General features: G+C 51.3%; 1 protein-coding gene across 1 annotated transcript in view; it reads left to right on the top strand.

The window, feature by feature from the left end:
* The window catches only part of EIF3E (eukaryotic translation initiation factor 3 subunit E), a 112,711-nt gene extending 94,936 nt beyond the window's left edge, over positions 1-17,775 (top strand). Inside the window, exons 11-13 of the mRNA XM_075316217.1 lie at positions 14,970-15,072; positions 15,889-16,023; positions 17,634-17,775. Coding sequence (XP_075172332.1) covers positions 14,970-15,072; positions 15,889-16,023; positions 17,634-17,672 — 277 coding nt within the window. The 3' untranslated portion in view covers positions 17,673-17,775. The remainder of the gene's footprint in view (positions 1-14,969; positions 15,073-15,888; positions 16,024-17,633) is intronic.
* The last annotated feature ends 3,288 nt before the right edge of the window (positions 17,776-21,063 follow it).

The raw sequence follows: 21,063 nt of genomic DNA on the forward strand, positions 1-21,063 counted from the left end.
CGACGTCCCTAGACAGGAACGTCTCCCTCTCTCAAGCAACCAAAGCTTCCCTTCGGTGGTGGCTTCTTCCCACCTCATTATCGAAAGGAAAATCCTTCCTACCCCCATCCTGGGCGGTGGTCACGACGGACGCGAGCCTGTCAGGGTGGGGAGCAGTTTTTCTCCACCACAGGGCTCAGGGTACGTGGACTCAGCAAGAGTCCTCACTTCAGATCAATGTTCTGGAGATCAGGGCAGTGTATCTTGCCCTAAAAGCGTTCCAGCAGTGGCTGGAAGGCAAGCAGATCCGAATTCAGTCGGACAACTCCACAGCGGTGGCTTACATCAACCACCAAGGTGGGACACGCAGTCGGCAAGCCTTCCATGAAGTCCGGAGGATTCTGATGTGGGTGGAAGCCACAGCATCCACCATATCCGCAGTTCACATCCCGGGCGTAGAAAACTGGGAAGCAGACTTTCTCAGTCGCCAGGGCATGGACGCAGGGGAATGGTCCCTTCACCCGGACGTGTTTCAGGAGATCTGTTGCCACTGGGGGATGCCGGACGTCGACCTAATGGCGTCACGGCACAACAACAAGGTCCCAACATTCATGGCTCGATCTCAAGATCACAGAGCTCTGGCGGCAGACGCCTTAGTTCAGGATTGGTCGCAGTTTCAGCTTCCTTATGTGTTTCCTCCTCTGGCTCTGTTGCCCAGAGTGTTACGCAAGATAAGGGCCGACTGCCGCCGCGCCATCCTCGTCGCTCCAGACTGGCCGAGGAGGTTGTGGTACCCGGATCTGTGGCATCTCACGGTCGGCCAACCGTGGGCACTGCCAGACCGACCAGATTTGCTATCTCAAGGGCCGTTTTTCCATCTGAATTCTGCGGCCCTCAACCTGACTGTGTGGCCATTGAGTCCTGGATCCTAGAGTCTTCAGGATTATCTCAAGAGGTCATTGCCACTATGAGACAGGCTAGGAAACCAACGTCCGCCAAGATTTCCTCCCTAAGGTGGTATCCCCTTTTCATCTCAATCAGGACATCTCCTTACCCTCGTTTTGTCCTCATCCAGTTCACCAATGTGAAAAGGATTTGCACTTGTTAGATCTGGTGAGAGCACTCAGACTCTACATTTCTCGTACGGCGCCCCTGCGCCGCTCCGATGCACTCTTTGTCCTTGTCGCTGGCCAGCGTAAAGGGACACAAGCTTCCAAATCAACCCTGGCTCGGTGGATCAAGGAACCAATTCTCGAAGCTTACCGTTCCTCGGGGCTTCCGGTTCCCTCAGGACTGAAGGCCCATTCTACCAGGGCCGTGGGAGCGTCCTGGGCCTTGCGACACCAGGCTACGGCTCAGCAGGTGTGTCAGGCAGCTACCTGGTCGAGCCTGCACACTTTCACGAAACACTATCAGGTGCATACCTATGCTTCGGCAGATGCCAGCCTAGGTAGGCGAGTCCTTCAGGCGGCAGTTGCCCACCTGTAGGACGGAGCCGTTACGGCTCTATTATGAGGTATTATTTACCCACCCAGGGACCGCTTTTGGACGTCCCAATTGTCTGGGTCTCCCAATTAGGAGCGACAAAGAAGAAGGGAATTTTGTTTACTTACCGTAAATTCCTTTTCTTCTAGCTCCAATTGGGAGACCCAGCCTTCGCCCCTGTTTTTTGTATACACATGTTGTTCATGTTAAATGGTTTCAGTTCTCCGATATTCCTTCGGATTGAATTTACTTTAAACCAGTTTATAATTTTTTCCTCCTTCTGGCTTTTGCACCAAAACTGATGAGCCCGTAGCAGTACGGGGGGTGTATAGGCTGAAGGGGAGGGGCTTTACACTTTTAGTGTAATACTTTGTGTGGCCTCCGGAGGCATAAGCTATACACCCAATTGTCTGGGTCTCCCAATTGGAGCTAGAAGAAAAGGAATTTACGGTAAGTAAACAAAATTCCCTTCTTTTTCACTTTACTTACGGGTTGATCATGTCAGCTGTCACATAGACGCTGCCATGATCAAGCCTGGGGTTAATGGCGGTGGTCCCCCACCATCATTAACCCCTTGTATTACCTTGCCACCACTGCTACACTGTGGCAAGAAGAGCCGAGGACACGCCGGTGCTGCCGCATATTGCATGCGACAGTGCCGGGGCAGCTGCGGCTGATATTCTCGGCTGCGGGAGGGGGAGTGAGGCGGGGGACATTAACCCTGCTCCTCTCCCTCCCCAGCCTGAGAATACCGGGCCGCCGCTGTGTGCTTACCTCGGCTGGAAGGTAAATATGCAGCGGAGCCCACGTTCTTTTTTTCCTATATTTCCGTTTTCTTTCTATGTGTATTCTATGTGTCTGTGTCTGTGTTCTATGTCTGTGTTCTATGTCTGTGTGTGTGTGATCTGTGTGTGTTTACTCTCTGCACGGCTTCCTCTTCCTGTAATGACATCACTTCCCTGCAAAACCGCAGACAAGCGATGCACATTACCGGAGGTAAACCGCGAAATACCGCAGGGAATAACGCAGGAAAACGCAGTGAACCGCACAGAATTTGCTGCCTGCGTTATTCCCTGCGGGATTTCATGATTAACATTGAGTCAATGGAGTGAAATCCCGCAGCTATGTGCGGAAAAGAAGTGACATGCACTTGTTTTTGCTGCGGGATTCCCGCAGCAAAACATGCAGCTGTCAAATTCCGCCCAGTGCGCACAGGATTTTTTTTCTCCATAGGATTTGCTGGTGATTCACTGCAGAGATGTTATGAACATTTTCTGCAGCGAAACATGCAGCAAATCCGCGAAAAATCCGCGGCAAAATCCGGTAAGTGCGCACAGGGCCTTAAAGGAATTTTCCAGTTCCAGAACACCTTGGCCTGGAGCTGCTGGTTTGGAAAAAGAAACAAAAAAAACAAACAAACATGTTTTCATTTTTTTTTTTTTTTTTTTAAAAAAAATGTGAAAAAAAAATCTATTTTTTAATTACATATAATAAAATATGTAACATTAGTTTTGCAGAGACCAAAACCCACAGTCTGAGAGTATTAGGTAATTTTGTAACATTTTCTCCACTTTCCATTAGAGGAACGCTATTAACCCCTTTGTTAACCCCTTCACACCTCCAAGCTCTCCTGGCTGCCGGTCATGGGATTTTTTTCATGCAAGTGAAGCAAGAAGTAAAAAAAAAAAAAAAAAAAAAAGAAAAAAGAAAAAAGTTCATTTAGGAAACTGTATGTGAGTCAGGGCCGCTGTGTGCTCATGTCTGGGGTGAGCGTGCATCGTCTGCCCCGGCCTTACTCACTGTGTGTGCAGGATGCGGTGCATCTGGGAGCAGCGGTGACTCGGCTCCGGCTCGTTTGCATATTCCTGGCCTCGGCTAATTAAACAATTGCACAAGGCCGGGGGTTGCCGCTGGTATTAGCTGTCCGGAAGAGCTGGTGTGTAACCTGGGTGTATTTTTAGGTGCGATGACGCGGCAGAATATGAAACGTTACCCCCCGCTGGGATGGGATGCTGCTGGTTTAGGGGAGGGGGGCGGCTTGTGATGTTTTGGGAACAAGTGTCGTGACAAAGAACATCAAAGAAAACTTATCCAGCTGCCGCTACCATCTTACTAATTGACTTAATTAGAAACACTTCTCCAGACCTATTATCTCACAAGTCTGGACAGAATTGGAAACTGAATGCAACATTGACAGCAATAAGTAGTCCAAAAAGGGACCAACGGGGTTAACCCTCGGATGCCTGAGGGGTTACACAACAACGCGATAAAACTTCTCCCTTCTAGTTTTCCCCTGCTAAGAATAACTTTTAATGATTGTTAGCTGTCCCTTTATATACCTAATACTACAAGTATTTAAAGAGGTGCTCCTGTTTTCTAAATTGATAGCGAATATTAATTCATTTATATAGCACTATTGGTTCCACAGCGCTTTACATACATTGGCAACACTGTCCCCATTGGGGCTCACAATCTAGAGTCCCTATCTGTATGTCTGTGGACTGTGGGAGGAAACCCACGCAAACACGGGGAGAACATACAAACTCCTTGCAGATGGTGGGATTTGAACCCAGGACCCCAGCGCTGCAAGACTGCAGTGCTAACCACTGAGCCACTGAACAGTGCTAACCACTGAGCCACCGTGCCGCCCAACTCAGATTACTTTGATTGGAGGGGGTCCAACCTTCAGCTCCTTCTGATCTGGATGTTGCCATGATGCTGGGAATTAAACTACAGTTCGTTATGGGACGTTCAGTGCCCCTTACCACCTACTTGCTCATCCATCTATGCCTCTTACTTGATTGACAGCTCTGACTTTACAGGATATAATTGATATAAGTGTAGGATGCAGAAACTATGTAGGACGTAGCACGCTGAGGACGCATCAAGCGCCTGGGCTGACAGACGATTTCTAGTGTTTGCATAAAAGATTTGATCAGACAAGCACTCGCTTTTTTCGGTGGACATATTCACTCAGGTCAATGGTCAGGAATAGAGATGAGCAGATCACTTCACACCCTGGTCCACGTCCGTGACATCTGGCCGTGGACAGAATTATGTGAATTTTCCTTACCTTCCAGGATTGGCTTAGGCTAGTTTCACTCTTGCGTTGGACGGCTTCCGTAGCATTGCGTTGTGTGACGGATGCAACGGATGCGTTGCATATAGTGGCACAACGCAATGCTACTTATCGTACAAAACAACGGAAAACTTTATTTCTTCGGCGCTCCATTGGGAGACCCAGACGATTGGGTGTATAGCTACTGCCTCCGGAGGCCACACAAAGCATTACACTAAAAAGTGTAAGGCCCCTCCCCTTCTGGCTATACACCCCCAGTGGGATCACTGGCTCACCAGTTTTCTGCTTTGTGCGAAGGAGGTCAGACATCCACGCATAGCTCCACTGTTTAGTCAGCAGTAGCTGCTGACTATATCGGATGGAAGAAAAGAGGGCCCATATAGGGCCCCCAGCATGCTCCCTTCTCACCCCGCTTGTGGTTTGTAAGGTTGAGGTACCTATTGCTGGTACGGCGGCTGGAGCCCACATGCTGTTTTCCTTCCACATCCCCCTGAGGGGCTCTGAGGAAGTGGGATCTTACCGGCCCCAAAGCCCTGAGGCCGGGCTCCATCCACAGACCCATTGAACCTGCTGGATACGGAGCTGGGTACCGTTCAGGGACATGGCCCTGCACCATTCAGGTACTCTGTGTCCCCGTACACACAGGCACAGCACACTCCAGACTTGCTGGGTGTGCTAGTGCGCCGGGGACAGTAAAGGGTTACAGTCACTGCAGCCTAGCTGAGTGACTTTATGTATGGGGAACTACCGCGCCGGACGCTCCGGGAGCGGCGGCGCGGCTGGGACTTGTAGTGCGCCGGGGACTTAGCGCCGACCGCGCTTTTACGGCGGCGGCGCTTATAAATCCAGTCCCCGGCTTTTGCGGCCTAGCTCCGCTTCGTTCCCGCCCCCACCCTGTCAATCAGGGTAGGGGAGAGACGCTGTACAATCAGCAGCGCCGAGGGCTGGAGCCTTATTTACATGCTCCAGCCCTCTCACTGGACACTGTGGGACGCCGGTTTCCCGCTCTGACTTGGGGGCACGCCCACGGCCCGCCCCTACTCACACGAGCTGGAGAAGGACGCCGGCAGCCATTCCTGCAGTCCGAGCTGAGAGATCGGACTCTGGGCAACCAGGCACAGGACTAGGGCGACCACACACCCGCTTATAGGCGGGCGGTAAGCGGCACCTGAAGTGCTGACCCCACTAAATACCGCAGTTGTCCATTTGTATTTTATGCTTACACTGCATAGGTCGCTATTTTTGGCTATATGCCCTCTTAGATGGCGACACATCAGCAGCAGGAAAGCAGGGGTGCTAAGGCACAGGCTTTCTATGCTGCTTGTATTGCATGTCCTGAAGTGTTCATGTGTATTTATGCTTGTATGCTATACACTGCACTGTACGGTCGCTAGTCTGGGCTATTTTCGCCTAGAATGACTAGACTACAGCAGCAGAAAAGCAGGGGTGCTGAGGCACAGGTTTTTTCTATGCTGCTTGTATTGCAGGGGTTGCAGTGTTCATTTGTACTTATGCTTGTATGCTATACATTGCACTGTATGGTCGATATTCTGGGCTATATTCCCCTAGATGGCTAGTCTACAGCAGCAGAAAAGCAGGGGTGCCAAGGCACAGGCTTTCTATGCTGCTTGTATTGCATGTGCTGCAGTGTTCATTTGTACTTTATGCTTGTACGCTATACATTGCATTGTACGGTCGCCATTCTTGGCTCTATGTCCTAGATGGCTAGTCGGCAGCAGCATATAAGCAACACAGGCTTTCGATGCTGTTTTTACTGCATGTGATACTGTTCCACGGCACTGAACCCCATTGTGTGCAATGCTCCCCTGGAGCACTTGGTCAGCCGGGGTCTCTACTAGACGTGGCCAAAGGAACCACCTGTCAACCCTGTCCAAGGACAGGGATGGAGTTGCAATGGGATAGAGACTTGCAGTCCGGACAGGCCATGGGCAATCTGGATCATTGCTCCCTGGCCACCCTCATTGGGAATAAAATCGGTGCTCCGGGGGGGGTCCCAGGAGGCTCTCTGTATGATGAGGCAGACGTAGCTCATCAGGACTTTGATCCTGACAACGCTCTCAATCCGGATACACCGGATGGTGACGCCATAAGGAATGATCCTATAGCGTCCATCAATGGAATGTTGGATCTTTCTCCCTCAGCTCCCCCAGCGGAGGAGTCAGCTTCACAGCAGGAGAAGTCCCATTTCAGTAGCTCAAACGTATATTGAGTATTTTTCTGGCCACGCTGACTTCAGAGAAGCAGTCCAGGAACACCACGCTTACCAGATAAGCGTTTTCTCCATACGTATTAAGGATACACGTTATCCTTTTCCCCCTGACGTGGTCAAGCGCGGGACCCAGGGTCCAAAGGTGGATTCTCCAATCTCCAGGCTTGCGGCTAGAGCTATAGTTGCAGTGGAGATGGGACTTCACTTAAAGATGCCAGACAGATGGACTCTGGTTGAAATCTGTCTATGAGGCTATCGGCGTGTCGGTTGCTCCGGCATTTACAGCCGTATGGGCACCCTAAGCTTTTCAGCTGTTCTTGCACAGCTGGTCTTGAGCATATGTACATTTGTGCCGCAGGGGCGTCCGTAACCTCGCAATGTCTGCATTGCGACTTACCCTATTAATGCTGTCCTGGAAGGACAGTCGAGGTTTCGGTCCTTCCCAAGCTCGGGCAGGTCCCAATTGTCCTCGTCCAAAAGAGCTGAAAAGCCTCAGAGGGGCTCAGTTTCCGGGGGCTCAATCACGCCCAAGGAAGGCAGCCGGAGGAACCGCTACCAAGGCGCTCTCCTCATGACTCTCAGCTCTCTCATCTCTCCGCATCCGCGGTTGATGGCAGACTCGCTCGCCTTTGGCGACATTTAGCTGCCACAGGTCACAGACCGGTGGGTGAGGGACATTGTGCCCACGTGCACAGGACAGAGTTCTGTTCTCGTCCTCCGACTCGATTCTTCAGAACGTCCCCACCTCCCCACCGAGCCGATGCTCTTCTGCAGGCAGAAGGAGTGGTAATCCCTGTTCCTCTTCAGGAACAAGACACGGTTTTCCTCCAATCTGGTTGTGGTGCCAAAAAAGGATGGCTCTTTCCGTTCCGTTCTGGACCTAAAACTGCTCAACAAGCACGTGGAGGCCAGGCGGTTCCGGATGAAACCCTCCGCTCCGTCATTGCCTCAATGTCTCAAGGATATTTCCTAGCATCAATAGACATCAAAGATGCTTATCTCCACGTGCCGATTGCTACAGAGCACCAATGTTTTCTACGTTTCGTGATGGGAGACGACCATCTTCAGTTCGTAGCTCTGCCATTCGGTCTGGCGACAGCCCCACGGGTGTTCACCAAGGTCATGGCGGCAGTGGTAGCAGTCTTGCACTCACAGGGACACTCTGTGATCCCTTACTTGGACGATCTACTTGTCAAGGCACCCTCTCAAGAGGCATGCCAACTCAGCCTGAATGTTGCGCTGGAGACTCTCCAGACGTTCGGGTGGATCATCGACTTCTCAAAGTCAAACCTGTCACCGACCCAATCACTAACGTATCTTGGCATGGAGTTTCATACTCTATCAGCGCTAGTGAAGCTTCCGCTGGACAAGCAGCGGTCACTACAGACTGGGGTGCAGACTCTCCGTCAAGGTCAGTCGCACTCCTTAAGACGCCTCATGCACTTCCTCGGGAAGATGGTAGCGGCAATGGAGGCGGTTCCGTTTGCGCAGTTTCATCTGCGTCCTCTTATTGGGACATTCTCCGCCAATGGGACGGGAAGTCAACATCCCTGAACAGGAAAGTATCCTTTTCACAGAAGGACTCTCTGCAATGGTGGCTTCTTCCCACCTCATTATCACAGGGAAGATCCTTCCTACCACCGTCTTGGGCGGTAGTCACGACAGACGCGAGTCTGTCAGGGTGGGGAGCAGTTTTTCTCCACCACAGGGCTCAGGGTACGTGGACTCAGCAGGAGTCCACCCTTCAGATCCATGTTCTGGAAATCAGAGCAGTGTATCTTGCCCTACTAGCCTTCCAGCAGTGGCTGGAAGAAAAGCAGATCCGAATTCAGTCGGACAACTCCACAGCGGTGGCATACATCAATCACCAAGGAGGGACACGCAGTCGGCAAGCCTTCCAGGAAGTCCGGCGGATTCTGATGTGGGTGGAAGCCACGGCCTCCACCGTATCCGCAGTTCACATCCCCGGCGTAGAAAACTGGGAAGCAGACTTCCTCAGCCGCCAGGGCATGGACGCAGGGGAATGGTCCCTTCACCCGGACGTGTTTCAGGAAATCTGTAGCCGCTGGAGAAGGCCGGACGTCGACCTAATGGCGTCCAGGCACAACAACAAGGTCCCAACCTTCATAGCACGGTCTCGCGATCACAGAGCTCTGGCGGCAGACGCCTTAGTGCAAGATTGGTCGCAGTTCCGGCTCCCTTATGTGTTTCCACCTCTGGCACTCTTGCCCAGAGTGCTACGCAAGATCAGATCCGACTGCAGCCGCGTCATACTCGTCGCCCCAGACTGGCCAAGGAGGGCGTGGTATCCGGATCTGTGGCATCTCACGGTCGGCCAACCGTCGGCACTACCAGACCGACCAGACTTACTGTCCCAAGGGCCGTTTTTCCATCGGAATTCTGCGGCCCTGAACCTGACTGTGTGGCCATTGAGTCCTGGATCCTAGGGTCTTCAGGATTATCCCAAGGGGTCGTTGCCACCATGAGACAGGCTAGGAAGCCCACGTCCGCTAAGATCTACCACAGAACGTGGAGGATATTCTTATCCTGGTGCTCTGCTCAGGGAGTGTCTCCCTGGCCTTTTGCATTGCCTACCTTTCTTTCTTTCCTGCAATCTGGGTTAGAAAAAGGTTTGTCGCTCGGCTCCCTTAAAGGGCAAGTCTCGGCGCTATCCGTCTTTTTTCAAAAGCGTCTAGCACGACTTCCGAAGGTGCGCACGTTCCTGCAGGGGGTTTGTCATATTGTACCCCCGTACAAGCGGCCGTTAGATCCATGGGATCTGAACAGGGTACTAGTTGCCCTCCAGAAGCCGCCCTTCGAGCCTCTGAGGGAGGTTTCACTTTCTAGACTATCACAGAAAGTGGCTTTTCTGGTAGCGATCACATCTCTTCGGAGAGTGTCTGAGCTAGCAGCGCTGTCATCCATGGCTCCTTTCCTGGTCTTCCACCAGGATAAGGTAGTGCTGCGCCCCATTCAGGAGTTTCTCCCGAAGGTGGTATCCTCTTTTCATCTTAATCAGGATATCTCTTTGCCTTCTTTTTGTCCTCATGCAGTTCATCGGTATGAGAAGAATTTACATTTGTTAGATCTGGTGAGAGCACTCAGAATCTACATTTCCCGCACGGCGCCCCTGCGCCGCTCCGATGCACTCTTTGTCCTTGTCGCTGGTAAGCGCAAAGGGTCGCAGGCTTCCAAAGTCACCCTGGCTCGATGGATCAAAGAACCAATTCTTGAAGCCTACCGTTCTGCTGGGCTTCCGGTTCCATCAGGGCTGAAGGCCCATTCTACCAGAGCCGTGGGTGCGTCCTGGGCATTGCGACACCAGGCTACGGCTCAACAGGTGTGCCAGGCAGCTACCTGGTCGAGTCTGCACACTTTCACCAAACATTATCAGGTGCATACCTATGCTTCGGCGGACGCCAGCCTAGGTAGAAGAGTCCTGCAGGCGGCAGTTGCCTCCCCGTAGGGGAGGGCTGTCTTCGCAGCTCTAACATAAGGTATTTCTTTACCCACCCAGGGACAGCTTTTGGACGTCCCAATCGTCTGGGTCTCCCAATGGAGCGCCGAAGAAGAAGGGAATTTTGTTACTTACCGTAAATTCCTTTTCTTCTAGCTCCTATTGGGAGACCCAGCACCCGCCCTGTTGTCCTTCGGGATTTTTGGGTTTTTTCGGGTACACATGTTGTTCATGTTGAACGGTTTTTCAGTTCTCCGATGTTACTCGGAGTGAATTTGTTTAACCAAGTTATTGGCTTTCCTCCTTCTTGCTTTTGCACTAAAACTGGTGAGCCAGTGATCCCACTGGGGGTGTATAGCCAGAAGGGGAGGGGCCTTACACTTTTTAGTGTAATGCTTTGTGTGGCCTCCGGAGGCAGTAGCTATACACCCAATCGTCTGGGTCTCCCAATAGGAGCTAGAAGAAAAGGAATTTACGGTAAGTAACAAAATTCCCTTCTTTTTTTTTTTCTTCTTCTTTACAGTTTACCGGCAGCCGACTATTGTGAACGATCAGCCGATCGCTCTCAATAGCCGGTGGCCGAGCGCTCAGCTGAGCACCCTCACATGCCGGCGGCCGGGCGATCAGCTGAGCGCCCTGACATGCTGGCGGCCAAGCATGCCGGCGGGCGGGCGCTCAGCTGAGCGCTGTCACTTGCCGGCGGGCGGGCGCTCAGCTTCAGCCACCGAGAGACAACAAAAATAAAGTTTGTGATTTAAAAAAAAAAAAAAAAGAGCATGCGCAGTGAAATCCTATGGATTGCGCTGCTCAAAAAAAGTTACATGCTGCGTTCCTTCCTCCCGACGCAGCGTCAAAATAACGATGCTGCGTCGTCCACCGGATGCAACGCAGACACTTGCGTTACAGAGTGTCATCCATACAAGTCTATGGAGAATAGTGCAGTGTGTTAACGGACTGCGCTATTCTCCATAGTGACGGTATGCGCTGAACGCAAGTGTGAAAGTAGCCTTAGGATTAGCCAGACTGACAAGATATCACTTTGTGCGCCGCACAGTAAACGTGATACCAGAATGGAGAATCAAACTCCTTCTTTCTCCGAATTGATGTCCAGCAATATAAAGTGATGACGAGGATATATCCTCTTGACTACACTTTTTCATCAGAGTACAACAAAGGCCTAAGACACAGTGTGAAAATCGGAGCTAGTGGAATCCGATAAAACATCGTATTCCACTCGGACCAGTATTACTCTGTCAGCACCCATGAGCGATTATTTTCTCAGCTTTAATCGTACCGAGAAAACAGTCGCAGTATGCTGCGGGTGCAATGTGAGTCTTTGCCTCTCGCACCCATTCAAGTTTATGGGGCGAGAGAAAAATTGCTCTGCACTCGCAGTACACCGGTTGTCTGCGAGTGCAGGGCAAGAATGGCAATAGCTGGCAATGGAGGAGAGCAGGAGATAGGGCCGGCCCGCCCCTCCTCTGGGCCGGCCCGCCCCTCCTCTGGGCCGGCCCGCCCCTCCTCTGGGCCGGCCCGCCCCTCCTCTGGGCCGGCCCGCCCCTCCTCTGGGCCGGCCCGCCCCTCCTCTGGGCCGGCCCGCCCCTCCTCTGGGCCGGCCCGCCCCTCCTCTGGGCCGGCCCGCCCCTCCTCTGGGCCGGCCCGCCCCTCCTCTGGGCCGGCCCGCCCCTCCTCTGGGCCGGCCCGCCCCTCCTCTGGGCCGGCCCGCCCCTCCTCTGGGCCGGCCCGCCCCTCCTCTGGGCCGGCCCGCCCCTCCTCTGGGCCGGCCCGCCCCTCCTCTGGGCCGGCCCGCCCCTCCTCTGGGCTGGCCCGCCCCTCCTCTGGGCCGGCCCGCCCCTCCTCAGCGGTGGTCCAAACGCATGATCGGACATCAGTCACCATGACACTCTGCTCCCGCTGTGCTGCCAGTTTGAGCCGAGTGTCATGTCAACGCTGAAAGAACTGACATGCTGCAGACTTGAATAAACTCTTTGATGGCTCAAATTTGGAAAGAAAAAAAATAAGCCACGTGCAGATTTCAGAAATCTCATTCAATTTGCAAGTAGTGTAAAATCAGCAAAAACGCCGCGTATGAACAAGAGAGTATCCTCTTCCCGACAAATGACGCTCACTTGCATCATATGTCAGGACCCGCACATCTTTTCTGGCAGATGAGGGCTGAATTATTTAACGATCTGTTTTTAACAGTCGCTGGTGGAGTGGAGCTCCTGCGGCTTACGTACTGCTATCAGTTTGTGACCGTAGCATCTTACATTCGCTGGCAGGGAGTGTCATACTACACACCCATGGGCACACCTGTGATGTGATCACGAGCCACCGATGACATCCCATAAATACCTGGGTCTCCTGAAGACCCTATGCTTCTTCAATTGTCCGGCGAAAGCCATCATTAAGCTGGTGTTCATATTAGACCGTGATTTTGCTATACATAGCAGTGCTGATGCCCTGCCATGTACAGACAAGCAGTCCAATGATCGCAGGTTTAAGTCCCCCTAAGGAAATTATCAAATATAGTGAAACAAAGTTCAAATAACTCCCTTTTTTTGTTCCATTAAAAATCAATTTTAAAAAAAAAAAACACGTTTTGGTTTCTCTGCATTTGCAAAAGTCCAATCTATAAAAGTTAATCTAAGTGAGAAAAAAAAATCGAAACACTGGAAGTACGGGGGGGGGGGGTTTGGCCACAGCAACATTTCAATAAAATGCAATAAGAGGTGATCAAAACATCACATCTACCCCATAAAGGTATCGGTAACCTCATCAGCTCAGGGTGCGGAAAAACAAGCCCTCACAGCCCCCGATCCCAAAAAATGAAAATCTTATGGGTTTTGGAAAATAGAGACACAAGCAAATAATAATGTATTTTTTTTTTTTTTAATAACTTAGATTTCCAATTTTTCTTTTCACCACTTAACAGCAGTCCAGAATTATTATTGTTCCCCAGCACTGGAGTGGTGCTTTAAAGGGAACCTGTCACCACTTTTTTGGCCTATAAGCTGCGGCCACCACCACCGGGCTCTTATATACAGCATTCTAACATGCTGTATATAAGAGCCCAGGCCGGGGGTATAACCTAAAAAACACTTTATAATACTCACCTAACGGTCACGCGGTGGGCCTAATGGGATTCTCCGTTGTCCGGCGCCGCCTCTTTCGGCCATCTTTGCTCTCCTACTTCTCTAGCCGCGGTACATGACTGGTACAACGTCATCCACACTCGCCGGCATTCAGGTCCTGAGCAGGGCAGATCAAAGCATTGTAGTGCGCCTGCGCAGGACCGGCGAGTGTGTATGACGTAGCCATGCCATGCACCCAGGCTTCAGAAGGAGGATGAAGATGGCCGAAAGAGGAGGTGCCGGCACCAGAGAACGGAGACGCCCATAAGGCCAACCGAGCGACCATTAGGTGAGTATTATAAAGTGTTTATGTTCTCACAGCGGCCTGGGCTCTTATATACAGGATGTTAGAATGTTGTATATAAGAGCCCACTGGTGGTGGCCGCAGCTTGTAGGGCAAAACAGTGGTGACAGGTTCCCTTTAAACTTAAACCCCCTGCCCCCAGTCTTATACTTGCCTTATAATGTTTTCACCTATTTTCTTTGTCACACTGCTGCTGCGGCGCCATCTTGTGTCCTTAACTTCTGACAGGCTGGAAGTCAGAAATTATGTCACAAGCGCTCAGTACAAGTCTATGAGAGTCAGAACGAGGCTCCCATAGATTTGTATTGAGTTGTGATCTCTGACGCCTCCATGAAACACTGAAGTTGCCAGCAGGTCACAAAGTGGTGAAGACCAATGGGAGGGACGCTGGAAACAGATCGGAAGGCAGAAGTGGCGTATAAGATGGGGGACAGGGGACTTAGATTTAAAGCACCACTCCAGTACTGAAATAAAAAAAAAACTGGAGTGGTGCTTTAAATTCAAAAATAACAAAAAAAACAAAAAACTATACTTGTTTGGTATCTGCATATCTGGAGAATCATATTACTAGGTCAGTTTTACCATTTAGTGTACATAGCAAATAATAATAATTTAAAAATAGTGGAATTGCAGTTTTTTTGCAAGTTTAATACACTTATGTTTTCTCCGCTTTCCAGTATTTATATCACATGATAAAATGGTTGGTGTCATTCAAAGGAACAACATGTCCCGCAACAAACGAGCCTTCATACCATTATTTGGATTTAAAAATAAAACAGTTATAGGTCTTGGACAAAAGGGGGGAAAACTGGAAATTTTCCGTGGCATGGAGTGGTTGGTGTCCTGTCGCAGCATTTCCATTGGCTTTCACTACTTTGTTTCTGATTTGTGTGTCGGTTTAGCATCATTGCCCTGTTACGTGACCCAAGGTCCAGCCTTGGCTTTTGGATGAATGGTCTCACGTTTCACTCTATAATAGTTTCGTATACAGAGGAGTTCATGTTTAACTCGGTGCCGTGGCTGCGAGCAAGCCCCAACCATCCTCCTCCATCAGGTGCCACGCACACCTATAACGTTGCGCTCCTGGGCGGCTCCGGCTGCTCTTGGATGTTAGATGGTTGCACTTCATACATTTGGCTATAACGGATGCAATGCCGGATTTTCGGACCTCAGAGGTGCTTGTACCTGCCGTTGTGATGGCTTCCTATTATCCGGTTGTGCACAGTCTGATACATGAATGTTGTGCTGTGACTACAGCACGTTTACCTCCTGTAATAACCCCTTTCATTTCCCATTTGCAGCATGTTGGCCGATAAGCTGAATATGAGCCCAGAAGAGGCGGAGCGGTGGATTGTCAATTTAATCCGAAACGCCAGACTAGATGCCAAGATAGACTCCAAATTGGTAAGATTTTACCTGGGTGCGCTGACTAATTCAAGGTACCCCCAGTGATGGAGACGTGGGTGTAAGAGCATTCAGCCATGTTATTGTGGCTATTACACATCTCTTCAATATGCCTTACTTCAGGCACTGTGTGGTCACATCTCCACCATCGGGTCTGCTTTTCTGTTTACCCGAATCATGACCAGATGTCCATAGTGCGATCCTTTCTGTGCTAGGGCTCATTTGGTAGTGGGTGGATCAGCAGTGCGACTGGGGCGCGTGCGAGTGTGCCCGGTGCGAATGGGGCGCATGCGAGCGTGCCCGATGCGAATGGGGCGCGTGAGAGTGTGCCCTGGTGCGAGGGGCAGGGTGGATCACCGGTGTCCTTCTGACATATTGATTGGGAGCACTTCTTTAATTTTTCCCGTGTTTCAAACACTGCTGATGTTAGGGCGCACGTCTGCTGATTTCCACTGCCCCTTTACATCACAGTAATGTAACATTACATTGCCGGATCCTGCCTAGACGGAGGTGGGGAGGAGGCATATAATCCTTTTAACTTTGAGCTTTTCCTCTGCTCTGTCACACAATTCATTATTGTAGACATTATGGTTGTTCAGATTTTCTATTCCAATCCTTTGACGTCACGTCTTGCACAATTATGCAGCCATATACCACGTTTTGTGAATCTTCGCACCTTGCATCATTCAGAAATGTGAAGCCGTCCCTTTCCGTTCGCCATCATTTGATTAACTATTGGCCTGAACAGCCTGTTCTCTTAGACTGATCATAAATACCGCCGGTCGCTGCATAATGTGCCTCTCGCTTTTACTTTAGGGTCATGTTGTAATGGGAAACAATGCCGTATCGCCCTACCAGCAAGTCATTGAGAAGACGAAGAGTCTGGCCTTCCGCAGTCAGATGCTGGCGATGAATATAGAAAAGAAGATGAACCAGAACACGAGAACCGAGGTAAGAAGAAAGTTGCATTAAATGCAGTGTCCAGAATGCGGACATTTGGGCTGTGTCCAGTGGGTTGTGTCTCCATTTTCTAATTCCCTGCTCTGTGGCCGCAGTCTAATGAAGGACAGACATAAATGTGACTCACAATTAAGAGGAGGAATTTTTATATTATCAAAAAACTGTCCTCTTAAGGGCTATTCTAGCTACAAAAATTATGGCGTTTTGCTAGGATGTAGCTATCTGGATGGTCCACAATCTGTGGCTGCAGCCTGTGGATGGCACACGTGATTCTAGAAATGCATCCGGTGGTCAGACTTCACCATATATCAACTGTCTGCTTGTCCTACCTAAATCCCATCTTTTGCAATGAGTTGCATACCCCTTTAAAAGACCCCTTTTCTGGACATTTAAATATCTTTTCACGTAATTTGGTTAATTATGAGCCTCTTCCCCACTCTTCCCCACTCTTCCCCACTCTTCCCCACTCTTCCCCACTCTTCCCCACTCTTCCCCACTCTTCCCCACTCTTCCCCACTCTTCCCCACTCTTCCCCACTCTTCCCCACTCTTCCCCACTCGTCCCCACTCGTCCCCACTCGTCCCCACTCGTCCCCACTCGTCGCCACTCGTCGCCACTCGTCGCCACTCGTCGCCACTCGTCGCCACTCGTCGCCACTCGTCGCCACTCGTCGCCACTCGTCGCCACTCGTCGCCACTCGTCGCCACTCGTCCCCACTCGTCGCCACTCGTCCCCACTCGTCGCCACTCGTCGCCACTCGTCCCGACTCTTCCCCACTCTTCCCTACTCGTCGCCACTCGTCGCCACTCGTCGCCACTCTTCCCCACTCTTCCCCACTCTTCCCCACTCTTCCCCACTCGTCCCCACTCGTCCCCACTCGTCCCCACTCGTCCCCACTCGTCCCCACTCGTCCCCACTCTTCCCCACTCGTCCCCACTCGTCCCCACTCGTCCCCACTCGTCCCCACTCGTCGCCACTCTTCGCCACTCTTCCCCTACAACTGCTTTGAGCTGAAGACCTGATTAAGCAGGGACTTTCTGATAATCCATTAGAAAGAGTCTAGTTGCATCTCTAACAATTGGGCTGTCAGTCATTACTGGCGCAATCACCTCAAAGATGGATTGTAGATGTTCTACCAGCAAAGTATAGAATGGCGGTTCAGTCATGGCTGGGGGCTGAGACGCTCGGGAGCATGTTATTCTCTGATAGATCACTCTCCAGACGTCTATCCAATGTGTATGGCAGCTCCACAGGAGGTGATCAGTCGGCCGGCAGTTCTCTCCCGACTCCTCTATAATCCAGAATTCTAGGGTCAGCTGAGAGCGCCTGTGTTTGCCAGTTAAATTCCACCTCCCAATCTATTGGGGGTATGTTTGAGAGGTATCCTAATGCATTAGATGATCGGACAATCACCCAAAAACTGGAAGATTCAAGTTTTATCTAATGGGAGGGCGTGGTGGGTCTTAAAACCTTCTGCAACCAAATAAAGGTATACAACCAATAAAGGTCTGCAGTTTCTCCTACTAGAGATGTAAAATGGTAGTCAACAGCCTTGTACTTTGTTTTATCAATGATTTCATCATATTTTTTTCCTCTTGCAGGCACCAAACTGGGCGGCCCAGGACTCCGGCTTCTACTGACCACCACAATTCCTAGAATACATATCATCTTGTGTCTTACACCTTCCCGCCTCGGTGTGAGCTTACAGAACATTTAGAATAAAATTGGCTACTTTTCCTTTTACCGGTGTCTCGACGAGTTTGTTTATTGCATGTTTTAGTCCACAACTTCTCTCTAATTTTGATGGATATGAAACTTATTTTTTTTTTTAATTTCCTTCATTATTGGCCAACACTAGAAGTTCTGTCCTCGCTGGAATAAAAGGCACAACCACCCCCAACAAAGGCATGAAGTGGGAGTGCTGTAGTAAAGGCCTCCTGCCACATTAACCATGAGCAAATGCAGCAAAGGAGATTTATCCAGCGAAGAAAAGAAGCCAAAGTTGAAAATGTAAAAACTTCCAGCTCTATTATCCAAATGCGAATATAAAATCACAGTGTTGTCCAACCAAGGACAAAGTATAATGTGCACCCCTAAAACCCAACGCGTTTTGGCAGTGCTAGTAGCTTGCCTAAAGGCCCCGTCACACTAAGCAACATCGCTGCTAACGAACAACTTTTGTGACGTTGCTAGCGATGTTGCTTAGTGTGACATCCAGCAACAACCTGTCCCCTGCTGTGAGGTCGCTGGTTGTTGCTGAATGTCCTGGGCCATTTTTTAGTTGTTGCTGTCCCGCTGTGAAGCACAGATCGCTGTGTGTGACAGCGACAGAGCAACAACTGAATGTGCAGGCAGCAGGAGCCGGCTTCTGCGGACACTGGTAACCACGGTAAACATCGGGTAACCAAGAAGCCCTGTCCTTGGTTACCCGATATTTACCTTTGTTACCAGCCTCCGCCGCTCTCACTGTCAGTGCCGGCTCCTGCTTCTTGCACATGTAGCTACAGCACACATCGGGTAATTAACCCAATGTGTGCTGTAACTAGGAGAGCAAGGAGCCAGCGCTAAGCATTGTGCGCTGCTTCCTGCTCTCTGCACATGTAGCTGCAGCACACATCGTGTAATTAACCCGATGTGTGCTGTAACTAGGAGAGCAGGGAGCCAGCGCTAAGCATTGTGCGCTGCTCCCTGCTCTGTGCACATTTAGCTGCAGTACACATCGGGTAATTAACCCGATGTGTGCTGTAACTAGGAGAGCAAGGAGCCAGCGCTAAGCAGTGTGCGGTGCTCCCTGCTCTCTGCACGTGTAGCTGCGTGCGCTGGTAACCAAGGTAAATATCGGGTTGGTTACCCGATATTTACCTTAGTTACCAAGCGCAGCATCTTCCACGCGGCGCTGGGGGCTGGGACACTCGTTGCTGCTGAGCTCACCAGCAACTCGTGTAGCCACGCTCCAGCGATCCCTGCCAGGTCAGGTTGCTGGTGGGATCGCTGGAGCGTCGCAGTGTGACATCTCACCAGCAACCTCCTAGCAACTTACCAGCGATCCCTATCAGGCTTGATCGTTGTTGGGATCGCTGGTAAGTTGTTTAGTGTGACTGGGCCTTTAATCCTGGTTATACTGATTGTACTTTGTCCTTGTTTGGACAACACTGCCTGATTTTTATATTCGCATCTGGATAACAAAAGTTTTTATCAACGTTGGCTTCTTTCTTCGGCGCTCTATTGGGAGACCCAGACGATTGGGTGTATAGCACTGCCTCCGGAGGCCACACAAAGCTATTACACTAAAAAGTGTAAGGCCCCTCCCCTTCTGGCTATACACCCCCAGTGGGATCACTGGCTCACCAGTTTTCGGCTTTGTGCGAAGGAGGTCAGACATCCACGCATAGCTCCACTGTTTGTAGTCAGCAGTAGCTGCTGGCTCTATCGGATGGAAGAAAAGAGGGCCCATATAGGGCCCCCAGCATGCTCCCTTCTCACCCGCGGTTGGTGCTTGTAAGGTTGAGGTACCTATTGCTGGTACAGAGGCTGGAGCCCACATGCTGTTTTCCTTCCACATCCCCTGGAGGGCTCTGTGGAAGTGGGATCTTGCCGGCCCCTAAGCCCTGGGGCCGGGCTCCATCCACAGACCCATAGAACCTGCTGGATTGGGAGCGGGAGTGCCGTTCAGGGACAAGGCCCTGCAACTTTCAGGTACTCTGTGTCCCCGGCAGGCACGGACACTCTCAGGGCTTGCTGAGCGTTGTAGTGCGCCGGGGACAGTGGCGCTGTACGCTGGGGGTTAGGTCACTGCAGCTTTGCTGAGTGACGTTGTGTGTTGGGAACTACTGCGCCGACCGCTCCTGGAGCGGCGGCGCAGCTGCGACTTGTGGTGCGCCGGGGGCTTTGCGCCGACCGCGCTTTTACGGCGGCAGCGTTTTTAACTTTAGCCCCCGGCTTCTGCGGCCTAGCGCCGTTTCGTTCCCGCCCCCACCCTGTCAATCAGGGTAGGGGAGAGACGCTGCTCAATGGCAGCGCCGAGGGCTGGAGCCTTATTTACATGCTCCAGCCCTCTCACTAGGCACAAGGGGAAGCAGACTTCCCGCTCTTCGTCGGTGTACGCCCAGGGCCCGCCCCCCCTCTCCACAAGGACGCCGGCAGCCATTACACATGCGATCTGGCTGGGGAGAGGCAGCAGGCTCTGGGAGACCCAGACTAGAGGGATTTCTGGCGACCACACACCGCTCCTAAGCGGGCGGTAAGCTGCACAGTAGTGCTGGCCCCACTAGTGCCTCAGTGATATATTAGTGTACTTTTTTCTTGGTACCATATATATATATATAGTTGCACTGTAAGGTCGCTTCTTGGCTGGACACCCTGTACTGCTCTGAGGAAGCAGCAACATGTCATCCGCAAAACGCAAGGCTGCCAAGGCACGGGCTGTGTACACTGTTTGTACTGCATGTGGGGCTGATCTACCGGCAGGCTCCAATGATCCACATTGTGTGCAATGTTCAGTCCCAGTGGCACTTCGTCAGCCAGAGCCTATGGTGGTGGTAGCCCAGGCAGAGACGCCTGTGAACCCTGCCCCGGTGACGGGGACAGACTTTGCAGTGTTTGCTGATAAAATGTCTGAGGCTATGACAAAAATCCTGGAGACCTTGCAGGCCAGGCCAGTTCCCCAGACCATGGACACGGCTGTGGCTATGCTATCTGGTCCCCCTCAGTTGGAACTAGTCCGTACTTCGAGGGGGTCTCAAGCATCACAAGCTGAAGTCTCTGACTCAGATGACAGTCCCAGGCAGCCTAAGCGAGCTCGCTGGGAAAGACCCTCGACGTCATCACACTGCTCAGGGTCTCAGCGAGAAGAATCTCTCTGTGATGAGACTGAGGACGGTGACCAGGATTCTAATCCTGAGGGCCCTCTCAATCTGGATGCCCCTGATGGTGACGCCATGGTTAATGACCTTATATCGGCAATTAATAGGCTGTTGGATATTTCTCCCCCAGCCCCTTCTGCAGAGGAGGCAGCTGCACAGCAGGAGAAGT

Source organism: Anomaloglossus baeobatrachus, chromosome 6 (genome assembly GCF_048569485.1).
Source record: "Anomaloglossus baeobatrachus isolate aAnoBae1 chromosome 6, aAnoBae1.hap1, whole genome shotgun sequence".
NCBI lineage: Eukaryota > Metazoa > Chordata > Amphibia > Anura > Aromobatidae > Anomaloglossus > Anomaloglossus baeobatrachus.